The sequence below is a fragment of the Teleopsis dalmanni genome, chromosome X (assembly GCF_002237135.1).
Source record: "Teleopsis dalmanni isolate 2A chromosome X, ASM223713v2, whole genome shotgun sequence".
NCBI classification, from domain to species: domain Eukaryota; kingdom Metazoa; phylum Arthropoda; class Insecta; order Diptera; family Diopsidae; genus Teleopsis; species Teleopsis dalmanni.
The window spans coordinates 41,061,648-41,083,378 of record NC_051848.1 but is presented as its reverse complement, the minus strand read 5'-3'; the positions used below and the strand labels follow the sequence as shown (position 1 = coordinate 41,083,378).

General features: G+C 32.5%; 3 protein-coding genes across 5 annotated transcripts; all 3 read right to left on the bottom strand.

Annotated features, from left to right (window-relative positions):
• Positions 1-353: 353 nt before the first annotated feature.
• LOC119687313 (ATP-dependent RNA helicase WM6) lies at positions 354-3,506 on the bottom strand. Its single transcript, XM_038101592.1, has 8 exons — positions 3,344-3,506; positions 2,966-3,165; positions 2,619-2,839; positions 2,380-2,563; positions 2,180-2,298; positions 1,090-1,221; positions 585-987; positions 354-516 (listed from the first exon to the last, which is right to left on the bottom strand). Exons 2-8 carry the CDS (start codon positions 3,162-3,164, stop codon positions 503-505), a joined length of 1,272 nt encoding a protein of 423 aa, XP_037957520.1. The 5' UTR covers position 3,165; positions 3,344-3,506; the 3' UTR covers positions 354-502.
• A 3,709-nt stretch (positions 3,507-7,215) lies between these two features.
• Positions 7,216-10,642, bottom strand: LOC119687312 (ATP-dependent RNA helicase WM6-like). 2 transcript variants are annotated; one of them, XM_038101590.1, is made up of 9 exons: positions 10,623-10,642; positions 10,092-10,242; positions 9,725-9,921; positions 9,334-9,554; positions 9,086-9,269; positions 8,899-9,017; positions 7,910-8,041; positions 7,386-7,788; positions 7,216-7,319 (listed from the first exon to the last, which is right to left on the bottom strand). In XM_038101590.1, exons 3-9 carry the CDS (start codon positions 9,918-9,920, stop codon positions 7,306-7,308), a joined length of 1,269 nt encoding a protein of 422 aa, XP_037957518.1. In that variant the 5' UTR covers position 9,921; positions 10,092-10,242; positions 10,623-10,642; the 3' UTR covers positions 7,216-7,305. The 2 variants fall into 2 exon arrangements, with proteins under 2 accessions (XP_037957518.1, XP_037957519.1); XM_038101591.1 differs by lacking the exon at positions 10,623-10,642 and adding an exon at positions 10,393-10,567.
• A 7,286-nt stretch (positions 10,643-17,928) lies between these two features.
• Positions 17,929-21,115, bottom strand: LOC119690256 (chitinase domain-containing protein 1). 2 transcript variants are annotated; one of them, XM_038105277.1, is made up of 6 exons: positions 20,752-21,115; positions 20,507-20,690; positions 20,246-20,449; positions 20,029-20,190; positions 18,245-18,482; positions 17,929-18,188 (listed from the first exon to the last, which is right to left on the bottom strand). In XM_038105277.1, the coding sequence occupies exons 1-6, from the start codon at positions 21,010-21,012 to the stop codon at positions 18,047-18,049; spliced, it is 1,191 nt and encodes a 396-aa protein (XP_037961205.1). In that variant the 5' UTR covers positions 21,013-21,115; the 3' UTR covers positions 17,929-18,046. The 2 variants fall into 2 exon arrangements, with proteins under 2 accessions (XP_037961205.1, XP_037961204.1); XM_038105276.1 differs by having other exon boundaries at positions 20,246-20,690; positions 20,752-21,104.
• Positions 21,116-21,731: the final 616 nt, after the last annotated feature.

The window sequence follows — 21,731 nt, the reverse complement described above, 5'->3', positions numbered from 1 at the left end:
CTTCTCAATTCTTCCACAACTAGATTTTTTGAATTCTGTAACACTTTGTTTGCCATTGGTTTCTACCCAAAATACTCACACAGAGTATAGGTAAAGAATATAGTAGGTCTGTTCTACAAGCTATTCGTAGTAAATTTTAGTACAACTGTGTATACACAAGTGCGTTCCACCAGCAAATTTTCGTGTAAATTTTATTTGAGTTTTAGTACGAGTAGCTCGTGGTACAGACCTAGTATTTTACGCAAATAAGAGAAGAGTGAAAAATAAAACTCAGATTTATATATAAATAGAACTTATATTTTTAATTAAAATAAATGTTTTGCTTAAAACATATCTAAAATTTATTACTGTAAAATATTTGAATCGTTTCATTGCAAATACATGATCATACGGATTTTATGTACTTAAAATTTTTTTATTGAAAAATAAGTCAAGTAAAAAATGAATTGACATAAAAAATATATAATAAACAAGTACAATTTTTATATTACTCTAAGTACTTTTAGCGGCCTTCAACTGAAATAAAGAAATAAAAATCAGTTTATTTTCTAATATATAATTATGTTTTTCGAATTTCTACTTACTGTATGATGACAAATCAATTTCGTCGGGTAGCTCAGATATATTAACATCAAAACGATCTTGTACTTCATTCAATATTTTAGCATCGCCTTCATCCGATACAAATGTAATAGCTAAACCTTTGGTGCCAAATCTACCTGCACGTGCGACACGATGAAGATAAGTGTCAGAGTCTTCGGGCATATCATAATTGAATACGATATTGACTCTTTCAATATCCATACCACGTCCAAATAAATTGGTAGCAACCAAGATACGTTTCTGAAAATCTTTGAATTGTTGATAACGATTGAGACGTTCCTCCTGTGTCATGCCACGATGTATACCGATAGCCGGAAAGTTTTGTTCAGTTAACAATTGGGACAAAGCCATACACCGCTGCACGGACTTGACAAAAATAACAACCTGGAATTAAATATTATGAAAAATATGGATATTGTAAAAATATATATATTGTATATTGAAACTGAACAGTTTCAATCGATTAAATTAAATTCAAACAAGTACCTGATTAAATTCAAGTACATCGAGTAATTCAAATAATTTTTTGTTTTTCTCATTTTCCTTCAATTTTACGTAATGCTGCTGTAAGCCATGTAATGTCAGCTTGGCTTCATCATCGACATATACTTCCATTGGCTAAAATTTAAGAAAGAAAATTAAGAACTTAAAACATAACTTAAGTACACTTTAATATTTGAATACGATAACCAGTTAAGTTAATTTCCTAATATTAATCCTATACTTTTTCATTGTAAGAAAATGATATATGATGTATGACATATATCAAACGCCAAGACTATTTGCGAAGTACTTATTTCTAATAAAACTCTAATTTTAATTTACATACGGACACACTACCACCAAATGTCATAAGTTAAGCCACAGGCAACGTTGTAAAAAGCTAGTAGTTTGATGATTATATTTCCAATATTGGAACTGCATTTTTTTCACCTCACAAGCAAACCAACAACAATGATAGCATTCATTAGCTGCGGCTGATTAACAAGGCTTACGCTCGGATATAATCCATAGTAATTAACCAAAAGTAATTGAATTTTGAAGTCATGAAGATTTCAGAAATTGAAGTGAAGAACGAGAAGTGTCAACGCAAAGGCCTGGTTCTCGAACTCAATCCACGCTTTACTGACGTTTTAAACTTATGTCGATTTACTTTTTTATATATTATTATTTTTTATAACATATTTAATGTTAACACGTGCATATTTCTATTATAGGTTTAAGAATTTCTTTTTGGCTCTACTGAGCCCTATGTCGTTTAAATCATTTAATTATAACCGATTTGAAAGCTTTTTATTTTTATAAATTCTTGTGTTAAAGCGATAGTACTTTAAAACACTATTTTAATCTGTTTGATTAATTCTCTATTATCATATCATTATACGGTTTATTTGACCGTTCTGTTTTATAATTTCAGAATTTTTGTTTATATCATATTTCATTTCATTTCATTTTGTAAGTTATAGATTCATTTGATGGTGAAGTGGTGGTCGATGTGTAGAAAATCAGGATTATATATATAGTTTAATGAAATAACTAGTAGAACTTGTAGTAGAATGGACACGTTGATATTTACATCTTGCATAAATTTCTTGCAAACCGGGCGAATTTCTTTGCTGAGTGTAGCGGAAAACATCATAACTTGTTTTCCATGTGGAGTACTGCGAAATATTTCTTGTACATCACGACGCATATCTAAAGCAAAATAAATATACATGAAAATAAACATAAATATGCTGACATATACAATTTGAATTTTTTTTCTCTTGTGTTTACCTAACTGCTCCAACATTTTATCACATTCATCAAGTACGAAATGCTTCAAATGTTTGAAATTTAGCTTTTTATTTCTGACAAGGGCGAGAATGCGACCAGGGGTTCCAACCACAATGTGTGGAGACGTAGACTTTAACGTTTCTTCATCCTTCTGAATTGACAATCCGCCAAAGAAAACACCAACCTAAATATAAACCAATTTCATATGACTGTTTTTTATAATATAATACACAATTTACCTTTACAGCAGGCATATATTTAGAAAAACGTTCGTATTCTTTGCTAATTTGGAATGCCAATTCGCGAGTATGACACATCACCAAGACATAAACGGAGTTCTCAATTGGTTCTAGCTGTTGAAGTGTAGCGAGAACGAAAACAGCCGTTTTGCCCATACCAGACTTAGCTTGACATAATATATCCATACCGAGTACAGCCTGCGGAATGCATTCATGTTGTACTGAAAATATAAATTTATATATAATATATATATGTGTCTGTATTCATATGTTGAGAGATACACATGCATAATTAACTATATATGATAAAATGCTTAAAGTATGATTAATGAAAGTAACTAACTAACCTTCCGAAGGATGTTCGAAGCCGCAGTCGACAATAGCGCGCAATATTTCAGGTTTTAGAAGGAAGTCTCGAAATCCAGAACTGTGAATAGAAACATATGTGCCCTTAACCTCTTTTTTCTTCGGTTCTGCTGTTTCTAAAATAGTAGTCTCAGTTTGCTCCTCATCTTCGTAATCCAAAAGATCATCGTTGTCTGCCATTCTGAAATGTATGTATGAATAAGTGTAGCGTATTTATAATATACGTGTGTTGGCTTTGTGCGGCCGCCATTTTAGCATAATCTGCGCTAATTTCATCACAGCACATTTAAGAATTTACTTTTATTTATTTTGTTACACTTATTTAAATAGTTTTTATTTATTCTAGAAAAATCATTTACCTAATATTTTCTTAATACAATCTGCAATTATTTAACGGATCTTCAACGTGCAAATACTACCACTTTCAGGAAATTATGCCGCTATGACAAAACCCAATTCAATTGTGCGCTTGTTTAATTTTACTTTTCTGACGAATAAAAAAGAATCCAAGAATGAAACGAACTGAAAAAGAAACACTGCCCAGTAGAAAATGTGTACAAAAAATGCACGTAAAGCAAACACCTCTTCACACAGTCATACAATATCTTATTAAAACTAACTTATCTGTGGACACATTTGTGACCGATTTTGTAGTAAAATCTAAATTTTGACTTATATTAAAGTTTGACGTGAAGTCTGACTGTGCGTAGGCATGTTTGCAACACGTTTGTAATATAATTAATTTTATTACACGTATCGTACAAATTGTACGAAGTTTTTTTTAAAAACGAAATAGCTATCCCCGTAGCTTTTCAATCGATATAAATTTTAAAACTCAATTTTTTACGTTTTTTAAATATTATGTAATATTGAAGTTAGAAATTTTTCAACAATACATAATTCATAAATTAAATTGAATTATTAATTTTAGAATTCAAAATTTTGGTATATATTTAAATAAATGCTTAAACGATCAATAAATAAGTAACAAAGTTTAAAAAAACACAGTTAATAAATAATTATTATATTGAAGCTTTTTGTTTTAATTCATTCTATTTTCAAAAATCTCTGACAAAAACATGTAAGCATAAGGCAGTGTGTGTAGAAATATATAAATATGCGGCAACGTCAGCCGCTGACGGCATTTCCTATATTTAAAAATCCGCAGATAAATTGCATAGTGTGTATAGCTTAAATTTTATTTTGTTAGAATATATAACAGAAATATATAAATATGCGGCAACATCAGCTGTTGACAGAATTCACTGTAAAAATAAAATCTGCAAATAAGTTGCGACAAGTCTGATCCTTGTCGTTTTCACTAACACATACAAATTTTGGTTTTCAGACAAAATTACAAAATAAACCATATTTGTATTCAAACATAAAAGTCTTGCCAAAGTTTAGAATGTATGGAAGCCCCTAAAAAGTGGTTTCCAATAATAATTTGCGTGCATGTATTTCGTAAATAATTCCCAATGCCTGTGCTTTCATAACTTCAGCAATTCTCTTCATTCAGTTGTCACATTTTACTATAAGTAGCTCGTGGAATAGTCCTAATAGTTAATGTCAGCTGTGTATCAGGCGCCCAAAAAATTAGTAGTGGGAGTTGAACCAAATTTGTCATCTAAGCCTCGAATGTAGCATAAAAAATTACTACTAGATATTATTTTAAGTGAATATCCTAAATGGCAACGGCCCCTAGTAGAAAAAGTGATAAGCCTTCAATCTTCTTCTTCTTGTAAAGAGGATTATATTAATTTTTAGGTATTTGGCGAAAAGCCCATTTTTTGTACACGAACCATTAACTAACACAAATGTAGGTTGGATCACGTCGCACGCATCCACAAGAGAAACCGAGATATACAGAAAGGCTATATCTTCTGCAGAGGCATGAAGAGAGTTGCCGTGAACATTAAAAATTGTTTGTAAGAAAGTTACAAGCCAGAGGAAGGAAGATAATTTTATATTAGTTATAAATTTATAATAGTAGTATTTCTCACAAACATTCTAGTCCGGCCAATTGCCTTATTGAGTTATTTTTAGGTTTTGTGAAAACCGTTCGGATTGCAAAGCTATATATATGAGAATCTTGTATTTCAAATTGTTAACTACCTCCCAGTAACCCGGGCAATACCTCTTCAATTTTTTACTTGCAATACCGATGCAATAATATCAACTCTATACTCCTAACATTTAACGATGCTTTATATGGAAATAAAGCAAAATCTAGAAGTACTTGCTTAATGTTACAGAGGGTGCCACCTGGTACTATGGTTAAGAATCGAGTTTTATTGTCTGCTACTGTACCCATACAAGAAAATAGAATAACGTATTTCAGGTTATATCGTTTCAAACCGAACCCACAACACGGCAATATCCTCCCGTTTTGTCAAAACTCAGCAGCTAGTCCTTTAACCGATTGCTATGGCAAATTAACCATTTCCATTTGAAATCTAAAATAGTACTTGCAAAGCAGCTTAACTAAATGGTGTCAAAACAATCTCTTTTTTGTACTTTATATATGTATATAGATACCCAGTAGAGCTTTCTCTACACATTGTATACGACAGTCACTCTGTCGTATCAGAGTGACTATCGTACAGTCACTCTGATATGTACGACTCTCTGTCGTACATATCATAAATCAATTCATAACACCACAGCGGTGACAACATTAGTTAGATCATATATACAAGGACATTTTAGCGGTATGGATGTATCAAGGTTCGCAATAGGCTTCCGTCTGACATTTTCATCAATAAAAGACGCCTCTCACGTGCAGCAAAACTATGGTTAAATCAAGGTCAGGGTATATCCGTTTAACAACTATATGCTAAACAGTTGTTACATATACCCTTACTGCAGTTTTACTGACCCATTTTTTCTTTTGCCTAAATGTATACACAAACTTAAATCTTATTGAATTATAAATTTATCCCACTAATAGAGCAAGATTTCTCCACCGGTATGCTATCTTTCGCTCTTCAAATACTCTACTATCTTTCAAATATTAAAGACATTTCGACTATTAAGTCTATTGTATCAACGCTATGATTACGAATACCCGAACATAATTTCATAAGACACCAGTTATTAAAATATAAGTTACTGTAGATTGTTTTCAGACAACTGTGGATTGTAAGGTGAACTCTGACACGAAATAAAGACAGTAATAGTAGCTATAACTGAACACCTAAAGGCAATATGATCGCTTGTTGTTGCTAGGGATTCAATTCTTGATTTTGAGGCTTTACTTTACAAAATAATGTACAATATTGTTATTTCAATACCTTTAACACACATACCTGTCGTGAAAAGGGACTATAAGTTTGTGAAAAATATAATATCGCAGTATAGCTGTAAGAATTTATATATATTTTTGATCGAGATAACACGAACCGATTTAACCCCTGCTTAACTTTCTGAAGTTGTTACTGTTGTACATGTGTTTGTTGTTTTCAAACTGGAAAGGATAACATAAAAGGAATTACGTAACGAATACATACGCAAGGACAGGGTTGTCCGCGACTAATGTTTGTGCGGGCCGCGACACGCTTTTAATCCATTACAATTACGCAAATTTTTAATGTTAGTTTTTCCTTGCCAAGAGTGAAGCGCCTTTATGATGAAAATAAACTATATAAAAGTTAGACGGATTCGAATAGAAAAGAAAGGACAAGGATAAAAATTTATTTAATTTATTGAAATTTGCTTGATCATACAACGTCATACTCGATATTGCCAAGTACTCATCATAGGTGGTCTTAGGAAATAAACGAATTTATTTAATAGTTTATAGTCCGTATATAATTTGTTACGACTGCAAGTGCCAGGCTTAGAACTAGTGCTTGTCAATAAATTAAATAAATTTTTGTCCTTGTCCTTTCATTGCTATTCGAATCCGTCTAAAGCAAATTTTCTTATGGTATATTGGTAAAAGTACATTATTTTATTTTTACGGTATACCAAGTAAATGAATTTAAATTGATAAATCAAGAAAACTAAATTTTACATTATAACCGTATTTATAATGTTATAATATATTTATAATAACAGCTAAGAATGTATGTATGTATTTGTGTCTGTGGCCCTCCAATCTGTACAGAAATTTGTCTTGGCTCGCGATCGCATCTGGTCTGGACAGATATGGATATGGGGATGGGTAATGGTTAGGAATCTCAATACAATATATATATAACTATAACAATATAACTTATAGAGAGTAAGTTTATATTTATTTTATTGAAAATAATCAAGTAAAAAAGGACATATTGTAAATGGTGTTTTAAATTGTGTAATATTGAATTTTATAAAATTATTAACGGCCTTCAACTGAAAATAAAAAAAAACAATAAACAATATTATTTTGGCTCAGTGGTTTCCAGAATTTGAACTTACTGTATGATGACAGGTCGATTTCATGAGGTAACTCCGATATATTAACATCGAAACGTTCTTGAACTTCATTTAAAATAGTTGTATCCATTTCATCGGATATAAAAGTAATTGCTAGTCCCTTAGTACCAAAGCGGCCAGCACGCGCAACGCGATGTAGGTAAGTATCAGAGTCTTCAGACATATCGTAATTGAATACGATATTGACTCTTTCAATATCCATACCACGTCCAAATAAATTGGTAGCAACCAAGATACGTTTCTGAAAATCTTTGAATTGTTGATAACGGTTAAGACGATCCTCCTGGGTCATACTGCGATGAATACCAATTGCAGGAAAATTTTGCTCAATCAACAATTGTGCCAACGCAACACAACGCTGAACCGATTTGACAAAGATAACAACCTAAACAATTGAAATAATAAATATTTATTTATGTTTAGTTAATTTTTTAATGAAAAATATTTATATATATTTAATTTAATTAATTTCAAAAATATTCATGGAAATTCCAATGCAAATATACCTGGTTGAATTCAAGAACATCAAGCAATTCAAAAAGTTTCTTATTTTTTTCATTCTCCTTCAACTTAATATAATGTTGTTGTAAGCCATGCAAAGTCAATTTGGCTTCATCATCAACGTAAACTTCCATTGGCTAAAATTTAAAAGACAAGTGTTCACAATTTTAAAATATAATATGTAGAATTTAATATACTATGTTTATATATTATAGTCAAATAAATTCCAGCGTTCTATTTCCTTTACTATAAAGCAATTAGTTAAGATTGTATTAACGAAAATAAATGTTCGTATAAACTACTTAGCTCTACTAAACTCCAATATTAATGTACTTAAGGATACACTATTACTAAACATTATAAGTTAAGTGACAGGCAATGTTACTTGAAGAAAGCCATTAGACGATATTTCCAATATGTGGAACTCCATTTTTTTCACCTCTCAGCGGATCAACAACAATGATAGCTTTTGTGTCTGCCTTTTAACCCAAAGCGATTGAATTTGAAGTCATAAGAATTTCCCAAATTGAGGCGAAATACGAGAAGTAGGCTCCAATAGGCTCGGTTCTCGAAATCGGCGCAAACGTTATTGCCGATATAAAGTTATGTCGAATTATTTTTATTAATTTAATTTCGTAATTATTATTTCTTAGGTTTTTCTTAGTTTGTCTGTTGTTTAAATTGTTTTTGTGTACCGAATACGTTCACTAATATTATCTCACATATTAGTATACCGAATTAATATGTTAAATCTATGTTAAACTGTTATATTGTCAAACTTTACCTTATAGACTAATGCTTTAATTTAAGCATTAAATTTTATCGTGTAATAACCCGAAATCGTTTATATATATGTGTGTTTTAATTGTTTTAAATTAAAGATTCATTTAATGGTGAATTTGTGGATCTTGGCTAGATAATCAGTAATATGTAAATAGTTTAATGTAATAAGTAGTAGTGTAATTTGTAGTAGAATAGACACTTTGATATTTACATCTTGCATGAATTTCTTGCAAACCGGACGAATTTCTCTGCTCAGTGTAGCGGAGAACATCATAACTTGCTTTAAATGTGGAGTACTGCGAAATATTTCTTGCACATCACGACGCATATCTAAAACGAATTATAAATACATAAATATAAATATAGATATACCTGCATATATAATTTTTATTATTTACCTAACTGTTCCAACATTTTATCACATTCGTCAAGTATAAAGTGCTTCAACTTTTTGAAATTCAACATTTTGTTTCTAACAAGTGCAAGAATACGACCAGGAGTTCCAACTACAACATGTGGAATAGTTGTTTTTAATGTTTCTTCATCCTTTTGTATAGCTAATCCACCAACGAAAACTCCTACCTATAATTAATAATAATTCTACATCAATCATTCAGTATATTATTTTTTCTGCCAAAAAACTTACATTTATACCAAGCATATATTTAGAGAAACGTTCATACTCCTTGCTGATTTGGAATGCCAATTCGCGAGTATGGCACATGACCAATACATAAGCTAAATCATCTATAGGTTCTATTTGCTGAAGTGTAGCGAGCACAAAAACAGCGGTTTTGCCCATACCAGATTTAGCTTGACATAATATATCCATACCGAGTACAGCCTGCGGAATGCATTCATGTTGTACTGAAAACATAAAATTATATATAAAATATATATATGTATATATTAAGAAAAAGAAACTAGTATATTTGTTAATTTCATCACATAAAATTACCTATTTATGATGAAATCACCTACATATATCAACTTTATATGGTGAAATGGATAAAATATGCTAATTAGAAATAAATTACCTTCCGAAGGATGTTCAAAACCGCAATCAGCAATAGCGCGCAATATTTCAGGCTTTAGAAGGAAATCACGAAAACCGGAAGAGTGAATAGAGACATATGCGCCCTTCACTTTCTTTCTCTTGGGCTCAATTACTTCTATAATTGAAGTTTCAAAGTCCTCATCTTCATAATCTAAAAGATCATCACTATCTGCCATTCTGAGAAAAAAAATTTTTTTTACGAAAATGATTTCAAAATGTTTCGTAATTTCTTAGCATTTTTACGTTTGCCATTAAATTAAAACTTAAAAGCTATAATTTAGTAATATATTTATGATATTGTTATTAGATTATATACTTTTTAATCATATTTTGCTCTAAAAATATACCTGGTATTTTTTATAAAATTTGTTAACACGACTGTCGACAATTCAGATTTCAAGTCTGCCGCTTTATGCAAAAAAAGTTTTCAACTACTTTAAAGAAAATGAAACAACTTTGGAGGAAACAGTAAAATGGAACAGAAGCACAACGGTTATTCTAAAACAGAAATGGTATAATATTGTTCAGTTGATTACTTTAATTGCTTGACAAAAATTTTTGGCATAAAATATTCCGTTAAATAAGTTAATTATTTTAAAGTTATTACAATGAATTTTCATAAAAATATAATATTAAATTTAAACCAACGCTTTTAACTCATCTCGGCATTTACACGGATCAAAAAGTAGCATATGTGGCTGTTATTGCAATATATTTATATATATATGTGTACATATTTTATGAAAAAGTTGATTTAGGCTTTTTCGGTGGCTTGCAAGTATCGCAAAAAATAGCAAGTTGCTGGCGTATACTGGCCGAAATATACGCAAAACAACAACACTATTTTCTCTACGTCGCCCAGAAAAAAAAAATGTTACCAACGCAATAATCGAACTATTGTGAACCGTCATTGGAAGTTCCAACGAATATTGCAATCATATGTCAAAAATTATATATAAACAAAAATTCAAACAAAATTCAAAAATTTCATAAATATGAGAATTTGGAAAAAAGAAAAATTTCAGAATTTTGTTTTGAAATTTCCAACATTTTTACCATTTCTTTTAATTTTGTGTTAATTTTACTTTTTAATTTAAATGAATTATTTATTTTTAGACAAAATGTAATTTGCTTGCATTATGTGCACATATGCAAGATTTGCTATTTGCCAAAACGTAACATTTGACAGACTGCAACAGTGATGCCAATGTCTCGCGTAGCCAATATAGGTCAGCATGCATTTTTTGCCACCATTTTTAAGCCACCGAAAAAGTCTTTTGTTGTTATTGAACGAAGACTTTACACAAAAGTTTAACTGCTCAGTAAAACTTATCTTAACGCTGGGGTAGTTAAGATACTTTACCATAATCTTCCCACTAATATTCTTATTCTAGCTCAGTTTAGCATCCACTTGCTTAATAACAATACTTTACTAAAAATTAAAAGTTTTGTTTTCCAAAGACGAGACGTATATTTCCTATAGGTGAATTTTCCGCAGAACTCGAAAATAACAACGAATTTTTTTTTCTGTGTACCGCTTTCGAGTTATATGCGAAAAACCGTTATTTTGACTTTTCTCAAAACATTACCTTACAAATAAAATTTTTTTTTGAAGTAACGATTTGTAAAAAGGGGAACAAAGGGGAAATTTCTTCTGAAATTCAAAAGATCAACAAAAACAACAAGTGTGCACCAAGCTAATATCAAAAGTATACTGCCCGAAGAAATTGAGGTTAAAACGCTAACAGAAGAAGCCACCTTGAAACTTAGATATTTCGATGAAATAACTACAGAAGAGGAAATAATTGCAGCATGGAATGACTCTTATTAAATCAATAAGAAACGTCCCTAGAGGTACCAGGATTGCTATAATTGTAATAGCAAAAAAGCGAAAAAAAATACGAGTTGGATGGACCGTGTCCTGATCATTAAAAAAATTCACTCCCAAGAGATGTTACAAATGCTTCGATTTTGGACATATGGTAAAAAACTGCCTGAGTACCAAAGACTAGTCTAAACACTGCTACAAGTGTGATGAACAAGACCGGCTCGCTAAAATGTGTAAAGTGTCCCCCACTGCCTACTTTGTAGAAGTGACCCAAATGTCGACGCTAACCATAGTACTGGAGGACCTAAACGCCGACGACGCTAAAAATATAAAGCCGATAGTGATTGCCTAGGCCGTTAAATGGGGCTCAACGTTTAAAAACACCAGGGATGAGTGCCTATTAGAGGTATTGGCTGCCTGGCATGTGTTGTTACTAAACTGCGGCCAAAAGGACACGTTTTCAAGAAACTGTAGGAGCTCAAAAATTGATTTGACATTTATCAGCGATTTACTAGCTAACTCGACGGTTTGGCAAAAGTCAAATACCTACACGGATACTGATAGCTAAGCTATTGTTTTTGAAATCTTTAAACGTTCGACAGAAGTCATCCACGCGGCATCCACCCCAAAACCAATATGGAAACATTCAACTTTGCACAAAGAAGCCTTTGAGACTTCAATGGACGACAGCCACCTAACCAGCAGTGCTAACAGTAAAGCAATAAAACTCATGCTGCATAACAAATGCATGTAACGCATCTATGGCAAAGAAATGTCGGTCGAATGGCAGACAGCATGTGTATTGGTGAACTGACCAAATTGCCGAACTAAAAAGGAAATGCAAATATGCACGGCGCTTATGTCAAAGAGCAAGGGGTTGCCAAAACTCTAAAGCGTTTCAAAAAGCCTATAAAACAGCAAGAACTAACTTAAAAAAGGCGATGACGAAAAGCAAGACAAGATACTATAATGAGATATGTGAGGAGGTTGAGAATAATCCCTGGGATCTAGGATACAATGTGGTTATTAAAAAATTATACAGCTACCAGCCACCACTTACAACAGAAGCAGTTAAGCTCTAAACAATAGTTGACGGCCTCTTCCCGCAGAGATCTCAAAAAACCTATACAGTACAAAACAGTGAGCCACAGAATAGATGCACAATAGATGCCCTTGAAGCCGTCATAGCCTTAGCAAAAGATACAAAAGAGACAAAGAGAAAAAGCAAAAGAGACCGCTGCTCCGAAAAGACAAAGAATATTGTATAATCATCACATTTGACGTCAAAAATGCATTTAACTGGGCGGACTGGAACATTATACTAGTAGCGCTCCACGGGAAAAACCGCCTAAAGTGCCTAATAGATCAATCAAGTCGAAAGTCATCTAGATAAGGTTCAACCAGTGAGTTCACATGGGGGCTCAGCCTTTCACATAATACCCTCAGTCCTCGCCTTTTTTTAAATACAGGACAATGAATACTGACATTCCAATCGTTGGATATATTTTCGTGTAATCATTTTCTGTAGATAGGCTGATGCTTGTTCCCTATCAGTATATCGCCGCCGGTTTTGAACAATTCTGAAGATCGTCAGTTGTGCTTGTTCTTTCCACATTTTTAGTACACTCTTTGTATCTGTAACTAGGTCACCATTTTCATCCTTACAGGTTGATGCTTCAGACTTAACACTTTGAGTTACACGGTTGACTTTTCGGTAAAACTTACAGGCATCGTTCTTGTTTCTACACACCTCCATTTCCTCTCGCTCGCACCTTTCTTGATCTCATTCACTTCATCTGAAGAGACGACTGTCTTCATTCCTCGCGTTCTTCATAACAATAGCCGGGCTACACTCCTCATTGTACCATTGGTTTCCTCGTGGAGAAAGTTAGAAACCAAAAACATATTCTGCATATCCTGCAGCGCATAGGGAGATATGTCCCCATTGACTGCCGACATTACCGAAACGGCAGGATTGAGTATTAAACAGGTTAGAAAGCTAATCGACAAAGACTTCAGTTGTGTCCCGTGATCACAGCTTACTGACATCAAGTTTTTTCTGTGTAAAGGAACGTATGTTATTGATGGTACTAAGTCATATCCACAGCTTGGCTGCGGCAAGGTAGTAGTCCGGGTCGATATTCACACCATGCAACAAATGTACGTCTAGCGTGACTTGCAACAGTCACGAAGTGTTCAGTCTAGTTTTTAATTGTTTTTATTGTTATCCTGTCATCATAGACAGAGTAGTGCAGAACGAAAAAGCTGCAACGAAACCCTAGTGGAATCGCCGAAAGTTACGAAGATGAAATCTTAAGTAAATCTTAGTAGGATATTTTGCTAGAAACAATAATAAATAATATATATATGAATATTACATAAATATATAATATGAATCTATTTCATAAATGACTAAAACACTGAATACATATTAAAGAACTGGGGAATCCTACGGCCCCAGAGCTAAAAGAAATTCTTAGCAATTACGTCAAAAAGCTTTTGAAATTATATATATAAATATTATATATATATATTATATATATATATAATGATGCCAATAATAATATTTCCTTTTATCTGAATGATCCGCTACACTCTAAAATTTTTGATATTATAAATTGTTAAAGTTAGTCTGTCCTTCGGCTTGCTGGTAATATATGTAATTCATTCCAAAAATGAAAAAAATAGAATTTGAAGATACGGCAGTTTATTTTAATTATTTTCTTAGCGAAATATATATCAATAAGTATCAATCAAATCTTCCAAAAATACTCGTAAACGGTTTAAGGAATTTTATAATAAAAATAATACATTTACAGAGAACGAACATCTGTACGCTCTCAGCTCATAGCTGAAGAAACTCAAGCAAAGAGCTAGACAAATCAGCCAGTTAAAAGCCAAAGGAGTAGCGAATGTTCATTAAATACTTCTAACGCAGTGTGTATTTGTACAAACATACTATACCTGTTTGCACTTGATAAAGTTGACTCTTAAGGTGGCAATGCCAACAACATCACTCGCACCTATACGCTATATAGCCATAGTGCTCTTCCTGCAGTGCTCGGGTTCTGCTGCGGATATCCTCAGAATTTTGAAAATTCAAAACTAAACATTACTAATGAAAGATACTGAATAGTCCAGTCTAGGATAACACAGTAACACTGACCCTGGCCATTGTTCAAGTTTCTTTTTCCATTCATTTGCAGAGTTTCAATTTGATAAGGACTCAGTGCTAGTAATGATTCAAGCAAGAAAAGGAAAAAAGAACTCCTCCGCAGTGGGAGGAGAGGAGACTGAAAAATCTAGTCTTAAAATAATGGTATCTAATTATTTCGATTTCACGTTGCCGACATGGCTCATAAGGTTCCCAGAACAGCCGAGTCTACGTCTTAGAGCCACTGTCGTTTTCGATGATCAAGCGTCGTTCGACATCTCCCAAAGGGGCTTCACAAGCAGGTATGTGTTTGTTGACATATGTCATTTATATGTGTTTTTACCGCTAAGAAGTCATCTTGCTTCTTATATTACTTCTAATGGCCAAATTTAAAACCTAACCCTTGTCCTGATAAACCAACCACTTCTACTTGGCATTGTTCTATCTGCAGCATTCCCATTCGCAGAAACCAAACTTCAAGTAGGTGCAACAGTTGCAATAACTGGTGTAACCTTCGTGATTGTTCAGATTTGTATGGAACCCTGCCCCTGGAAGAGCTTATGGTGCAAAAAAATCCTCTATGCAGACACTCTCTTTCTTCGTCCACCTCTGGCAACCCCATCTCCTGGTATCCTCCTCACCATCCACCACTTGGCTATGCACCGTATGTAATAGAGCATTCTCTATAAACATAATCTCTGTCCGATGCAACTCTTGCATCTCTCTTTGGATTATGCTCGCACCTTGGTTGGAATTTCGTTGGCAATTGATGCTATCTACCACCAATAATCCACTTCAATACCGGACACAACCGAAACGCACTAGCGTAGTCTCCCCTATCAACAGTCGTGCAATTCAACTGCAATGGCCAAAGAGCGGAAACTGTTTGAAATTCATGTTCCCCAACGACATCGCAGTAGCTGCATTGCGGAAGACAAAACTACAGCCTTATTCCCTTCCCCCCGTAGCCCCCCGTAGGTTTCACCCTTATTCGTAAGACCCACCCATGGGGCGCTGGAGGTGAAGAAACCTTCCTGTTCCAGGAATCAGCTTCAAATTGTGAGTATTCTCTGCCCCGTCCCCAGGGCAGCGCTTTATTACCGATCCTTTTAAATTTATATATGTCTAAACTCCCAAATCTCCTGAGAGATTCAGAGTCATAACGTATGTAGATGATTGCACAATGAGAGCACAGTTAAGCCTCAGTTCAATGTCAGTTGACCGTCTGGGCAATTATGGTGTCCAGGGTCTTGAGAATGACTCTACGAAAGGAATGAGGTTACGTAGAGTCTACCTGTCTTCGGCGATAAGTTCTGCGGTGATCGATTTTCGCAGTTTAATGAGATGGAGGGTGGAAGCATTAAGTGGAACTTGATAAACACACAATTTAGGAGTATGCTCATCAATAGTAGAGGCGAAAATGCTTTCAAGAGCAAGGGCAGCACAATAAAGTAGGAGTCATGTTCCTGTGTTCGGGGACGCTCATCTGAAGAAGGAGCTGGTCAAAAGTGAAATTGAACTTCGACCAGTTGGTGCTAGGAAAGTTGAAAAAAGTGCGAGGGCAGGCATGAGTAGCTCCACAGTCGCAAAGCGCAGGGCTTACCACTTGGTGGTCTGATATGCTGGCTATGACATGGCTATGATGGTTATGGGTCATCAAGGCAGGGGAGCAGGCAATTGTCAGCCAAAAAGAAGTCAATGATGCTATTGAGGCGAGTCGGAACCGAAGGAGCTACCACACTTAGAATAGGCGCTGGCTTGGGGGCACTAATAGTGTTACAGACGGAAACGGCGGCAGGGGAATGGGAGACAATAGTTGAGCCGGGGGTTGCCCTCAATCAGTCCTAGCGAGGGAAAAATTTTCAGCTCATAGCCGGGCGTTGTCAGTCTTTAGAGCTTCAATAGATTTCGAAAGCGAGGCGAGTTGCCCCTAACCCGCGTTCGGTGCTGGGCTTTAAGGGTTAGAATTGGATCGACAATCCTGGGTTGCTTCGGTGCGGGGGGTAGGGCAGGAGGCCCGTATATCAGAGCTGACCCCACAGCATTGTGAGTTTTTGTCACCACCCTCCATTATAGTAAGGGGCTAGTAAAAGACTGAAAAATAATGAAGAAAAGAAAAAAGTTTGATAAGAATATTAAAAGACATCACATGGTCCCCGTCACCATCCTCCATTGTAGTGAGGGGCAAGTAAAGGACTCGAAAGAATTAAGGAAAAGAAAAAAGTTTGCTAAGAACAAAAAATTAACTGGAAAATGGGTGAAGAAATAAAGCAAACAAACAAATATATTTGATTAGATTATTATAAGTATAAATATAGATATAAACACAAATATAAATATAAGTACAAATATAAATATAAATACAAATATAAATATAAATATAAATACAAATATAAATATAAATATAACGTAAATATAAAATCGTAATTAGTAATTGTAATCATTAATTGTAATTTAATCTTTAGCGGTGTACACTACTGAGTGTCCCGCACATGTGGTCAGATCATCTTATTCTATTTTATATTCATAAGAAATACTGAATGTTCTTTTACAGATTGTGTTTATATAATAAATAAACAAACAAAAAAAATAAAAAAAAAAATAAAAAAAAAATAAAAAAAAATATAAATATAAATATAAATACAAATATATAGATATACAAATATAAGTATAAATACAAATATTAATATAAATATATAAACACAAATATATAACTGTAAATGAAAATAGTGAAGGGAATTTTTAGCAACAAACACTCACCGAAAATAAGGATTTGTTGTGAAGGTCAAGTCCTTGTTCTTCGATTTTTTGTCAATAACACCAGAAGAGAAAAACACTTAAGTTGTTGGCGAGTTCTGACTGATTAAAACTTATATGCCAAAACCCAAAACCAGGTCGGATGTAAAATTTCCCTTTTCACACTACAAAAGGCAACAGTTGACATCATACTATTTCTTACGAAAATATATTCTTTGTATTCTTGAATCCATTTTATTAATGGAACCATTTATGAGTAGTAACAACTTTCTAAAAACTAATCAGTAAAAACTATTTATCAAAATAGTTTTGCATGCAATTGAACTTTTATCTTTTTGTCGTGTCTATCAATTAGATACAATAAATAGTAAATAAATTTAAGATTAAAAAAAACCATTTGAAGTATTTTTATAACAAGCAATTATTTATGTATAATTTATTTTGTTGTTAAACTTAAAAAGTTTTATAGATTTTTTAATCACAATTCGTGTAATTTTCGTTATGTAATTTTTACTAACATATTAAATAATAAGAAGTTCTGATTGAATTAAATAATAAATTCTTTATAAAAGATCATAAAAATAATCTAAGCCCTGGCCCAATTCCCAAATGGATATGCCAACTCCTAGCTCTTGGGCTAATTTAATGCGTTCATTAATGGAATGTAATGTAGGATAAAAAACATAGTGACGGCCACTTGGTGTTCTGAAAACAAATTATGTATTTGTTGGTATATATTAAGAAAACTAATAGTTACTCACCTCACTTCAAAAAAGTTCTCAACTGCGTTTTCATCATAACTTAGCCGCTTCTTAAGATATTTCAGCAAATTCAAATATTGATTGCCAACTATAGGCCCTCCACCATCTGGAGTAAAGTCATTCCCATACATATTCAGACCCAAAAGTATTTTATGCCTTTTATAGTTTACGTCGCGACAGCTGTTTGGAGCAATTTTTTCAATTGCTGCTCGAATCCATGGTAACGGTGAGTTTGCACCTAAAGGTAAGTAACGAGATGAGATATATTATGATTTTAAATAATTTACAGCATTATACTGATTTACTGTAAATCTGTAGTAACTGCTGTTAACGTCGTTGCAAATCACCTATGTGTTATACATTTTACTGATATATGAGGAATGTTTTAAAAAAGAAGATCTGATTTTTGGATGAAACAATATTCAAGGTTAAGGTCATGACTACTTGTCCTTTTAGACCAATAACTAGTTAGATAAATATTTAATCACTTAAGTGATCCAACATAAAAATTTAATTATTCTACAAAACGCTTACAATTGAAAGTTAGTTCTTAAAAACAATTCTTAAAAATAAAAAGATTTTTTCGGTGTTAGTTTTGTTAAGTCTTGAGAAGTAAAGATACAACCAGGTGTCTCTAGTCGATGGAAGTGAGACCATCTGTCATTAAAACATTTAAAAATTAGCGTTAACTTTGTAAGCAATTATCTGAAATCTAAAACTTATATTTAAAGTAATAAATATTCAGAAATCTTATTAAAAGCTAATAAGCAATTCAACGGGTAACATAGTGAATATAATAGTGATTTCAAGAAAATTCTGATTTTTACCTATGGTGCACGAACCTTAAGATGACACTCAACAACAAATAATTAAATTAATTAAATTCGACGAACGTATCCAGTGAACAAGCAACAAATATACCAGTTAGTTGGGTCCTTCACAAGAATAGTAAACGGCACTTCGTCGTCTGTACTAGCGATTAGTGCCAGGACATATATCTAACCAGTCTTGAATTCCAGTCTTGAAATAGAAAACATTCTTTGTAAGCGTATAATTAGATCATTTCTACAGTTTCCTCACTTTTCTATAGTTTTCTCATTTCTGAATATTGAACTGTAGTTTATATTCGGCAATAAAAAACAAGAATGTCAAAAGCTAACAAATTAAAATTAGAAAATCCTAGATTACTAAAATTTGTGTGGAAAAATACAACTGGGACTAAAATCTCAAACATTTATAATCATATAAAATTTTATTACATCGAAGAGCACTTTTTGCTATATAATGCAGAAACAAGAATTTAAGAAGTACAACACACTTTAAATAAAATCCTATTAAATGTTTATAAGGTCTAGCCTTAAACAAAAGTATCCAGTCAATTTTAAAATAATACTACATTCTTGATTTGGACAAAAATATGATAAGAATGATAGTAATGAAAGTATAAAAATTAATATTTTCTATATTTTATATAAGAATTTTTTAATATTTTTAACTTCTAACAGATCAGATCAAAACTGCTAATTATAGTCTAATTAATGATTCTGGGCTTTAGTGCTTTATTGAGTAAATTTTAACAAAACATTTAACGATTATGTCATGCAGAATATTTTAATATATTGATTAAATAAAAATGTTTTGGAACTAACATAAATGATATTGTAATCAATGAGCAAAGTAAATAAACAGTCACATTATGAGGATAGAACTTCTAAGATATTGTAAAATCTTTTTATTTATCTTAAACTATGTAATATTAGAATGAAGAAAAATTTAAAACATACCTGGTCGTTGTACGCTTGAGTAATCATATGTCATAAGAGAAAATGCATAAACATCTTGATACAATTGATCCAAGTGTTTTTCTTGAAATAAGTTTGGTAGTTTTTCTCGAAATGGTGGAATTACAAGAATTAAGTTTAAATTTTTGGTTTTTAAATACTTAGCTAAAACCAAATATATGTATCATTATATTTAAAGAAGTAAAAACTTATTTCTCACCCATGTCAAGCACAATTTTATAAATGAACTGATCATCCACACGACCGGCAAGTTGTGACCACAATTCCAGCACAATTCCATCAAAGTCATGCTCTTTGCAAGTATTTGCAATTAGCTCATTCACAATTCTACGTTCTTTTTCCAGGCTCAGGAGCAGAGAGATATCACGTTCTGTAAACTTATCAAACAACAACCGTGGGAAAACTGTTTGAAAATAAAATGTGAATTTATCAGCTGAATTTTTTATTATAGAAACCTTACACTTTATGGAGCTATTGCCGCTCTTTTTTTTACGTCGTACATCACGCACCCATGATGAATCAATGTCATGTTTACCGGCAAGTTCGTATAAATCACCTTTTTTTATTATTTGAAACCATACCGGTGATATGATATCAAATTTTTTTCCGAATACCTTCGCTATATCATATCCATGAGAATTCCACTTAAACAGTTTAAATACAATTAGAATTTGAACAATTTAGCATATAGCAACGGCATCTTACCGGTGTTACATATCCCAGCACAGTGTTATTAAAATTACGTGTGGACACGTCTTTGTAATAAGCTGCGTTATGTACTAATATATCTTTTGATGATGGTTCCTCCTCAATTAAGTTACGATCAAATACATTATCAGACTGTGGGCCAGTTAAAACTTTTAGCTCCTTCCTATTTTTCTTGATACGATCGCCCGGCGAAATTGTGCATTCAGCAAATGTAACAACGAACAAAATAATAAATTTTAAAACAATAAAAGCTTGCATCACTGATTGTTAGTCTTTTTTATAAAACGTTCCGAAATCTTATTATTTAATAATAAAAATTTTACATTGTTATTGAAATCAAAATTAAAAATTTTTTGGAAATGTCAAAATCAAACAAATTTCGGCTGTTTTATTAATAACAAAAAAGTGTTGAAAAACGTATTGTTTTGCTATAATAACTTATAGACTTTAAACACTGTTTTATTGCAAGAATTTAATATATTGCAATTTGTCAAAATAGATATGCAAGCTAGTCATTTTAATTATTTCGTAGTTTAATTTTAGCGCAAGTGAATGCAATCTTTCGTGATTCTAGTATCACAATAAATTTGCATTTATTGCCAAAAGTATTCCGATTAGTGTTATTTAATGGAATACATTACTATAAATAAATAGTTTAGCTTGAACGGACTATGAAGATGTTTAAGAGGTTGTTGCTCTTTGCGTTGCTCTATAATAATATTAGCCATAATTTTTTCTTTTAGAGTAGCAAACAAAATCGAGCAACTTACGAAACAAAACATGAGAAGCAACAACAATACTCTTAAAATCTTCAGAGTTAGATTTTACTCGCAAAAAAAATTTACGATTTAAGTTTCAGTGCAGCCAAATCAGTCTATTGTGAATGTTCACCGGAAATATGTTGCAAAAATCGACTCATCTGTTAAAATTTTATGAGCATATTATTTACTAATAAATTCAAATACATAAAAACATAA

Coding starts and splice junctions, on each gene's coding strand:
- LOC119690256 (XM_038105276.1), bottom strand. CDS start 21,012: ATGCAAGCTTTTATTGTTTTAAAATTTATTATTTTGTTCGTTGTTACA. Junction 20,691..20,751: donor TGCTGGGATATGTAACACCG/GTAAGATGCCGT, acceptor AAACTGTTTAAG/TGGAATTCTCATGGATATGA. Junction 18,483..20,028: donor CTCAAGCGTACAACGACCAG/GTATGTTTTAAA, acceptor ACTTACCTTTAG/GTGCAAACTCACCGTTACCA.
- LOC119687312 (XM_038101590.1), bottom strand. CDS start 9,920: ATGGCAGATAGTGATGATCTTTTAGATTATGAAGATGAGGACTTTGAA. Junction 9,555..9,724: donor TTTTGAACATCCTTCGGAAG/GTAATTTATTTC, acceptor TTATGTTTTCAG/TACAACATGAATGCATTCCG. Junction 9,270..9,333: donor AATATATGCTTGGTATAAAT/GTAAGTTTTTTG, acceptor TATTAATTATAG/GTAGGAGTTTTCGTTGGTGG.
- LOC119687313 (XM_038101592.1), bottom strand. CDS start 3,164: ATGGCAGACAACGATGATCTTTTGGATTACGAAGATGAGGAGCAAACT. Junction 2,299..2,379: donor TAAAATGTTGGAGCAGTTAG/GTAAACACAAGA, acceptor ATTTTGCTTTAG/ATATGCGTCGTGATGTACAA. Junction 1,222..2,179: donor GCAAGAAATTTATGCAAGAT/GTAAATATCAAC, acceptor CTTAAATTTTAG/CCAATGGAAGTATATGTCGA.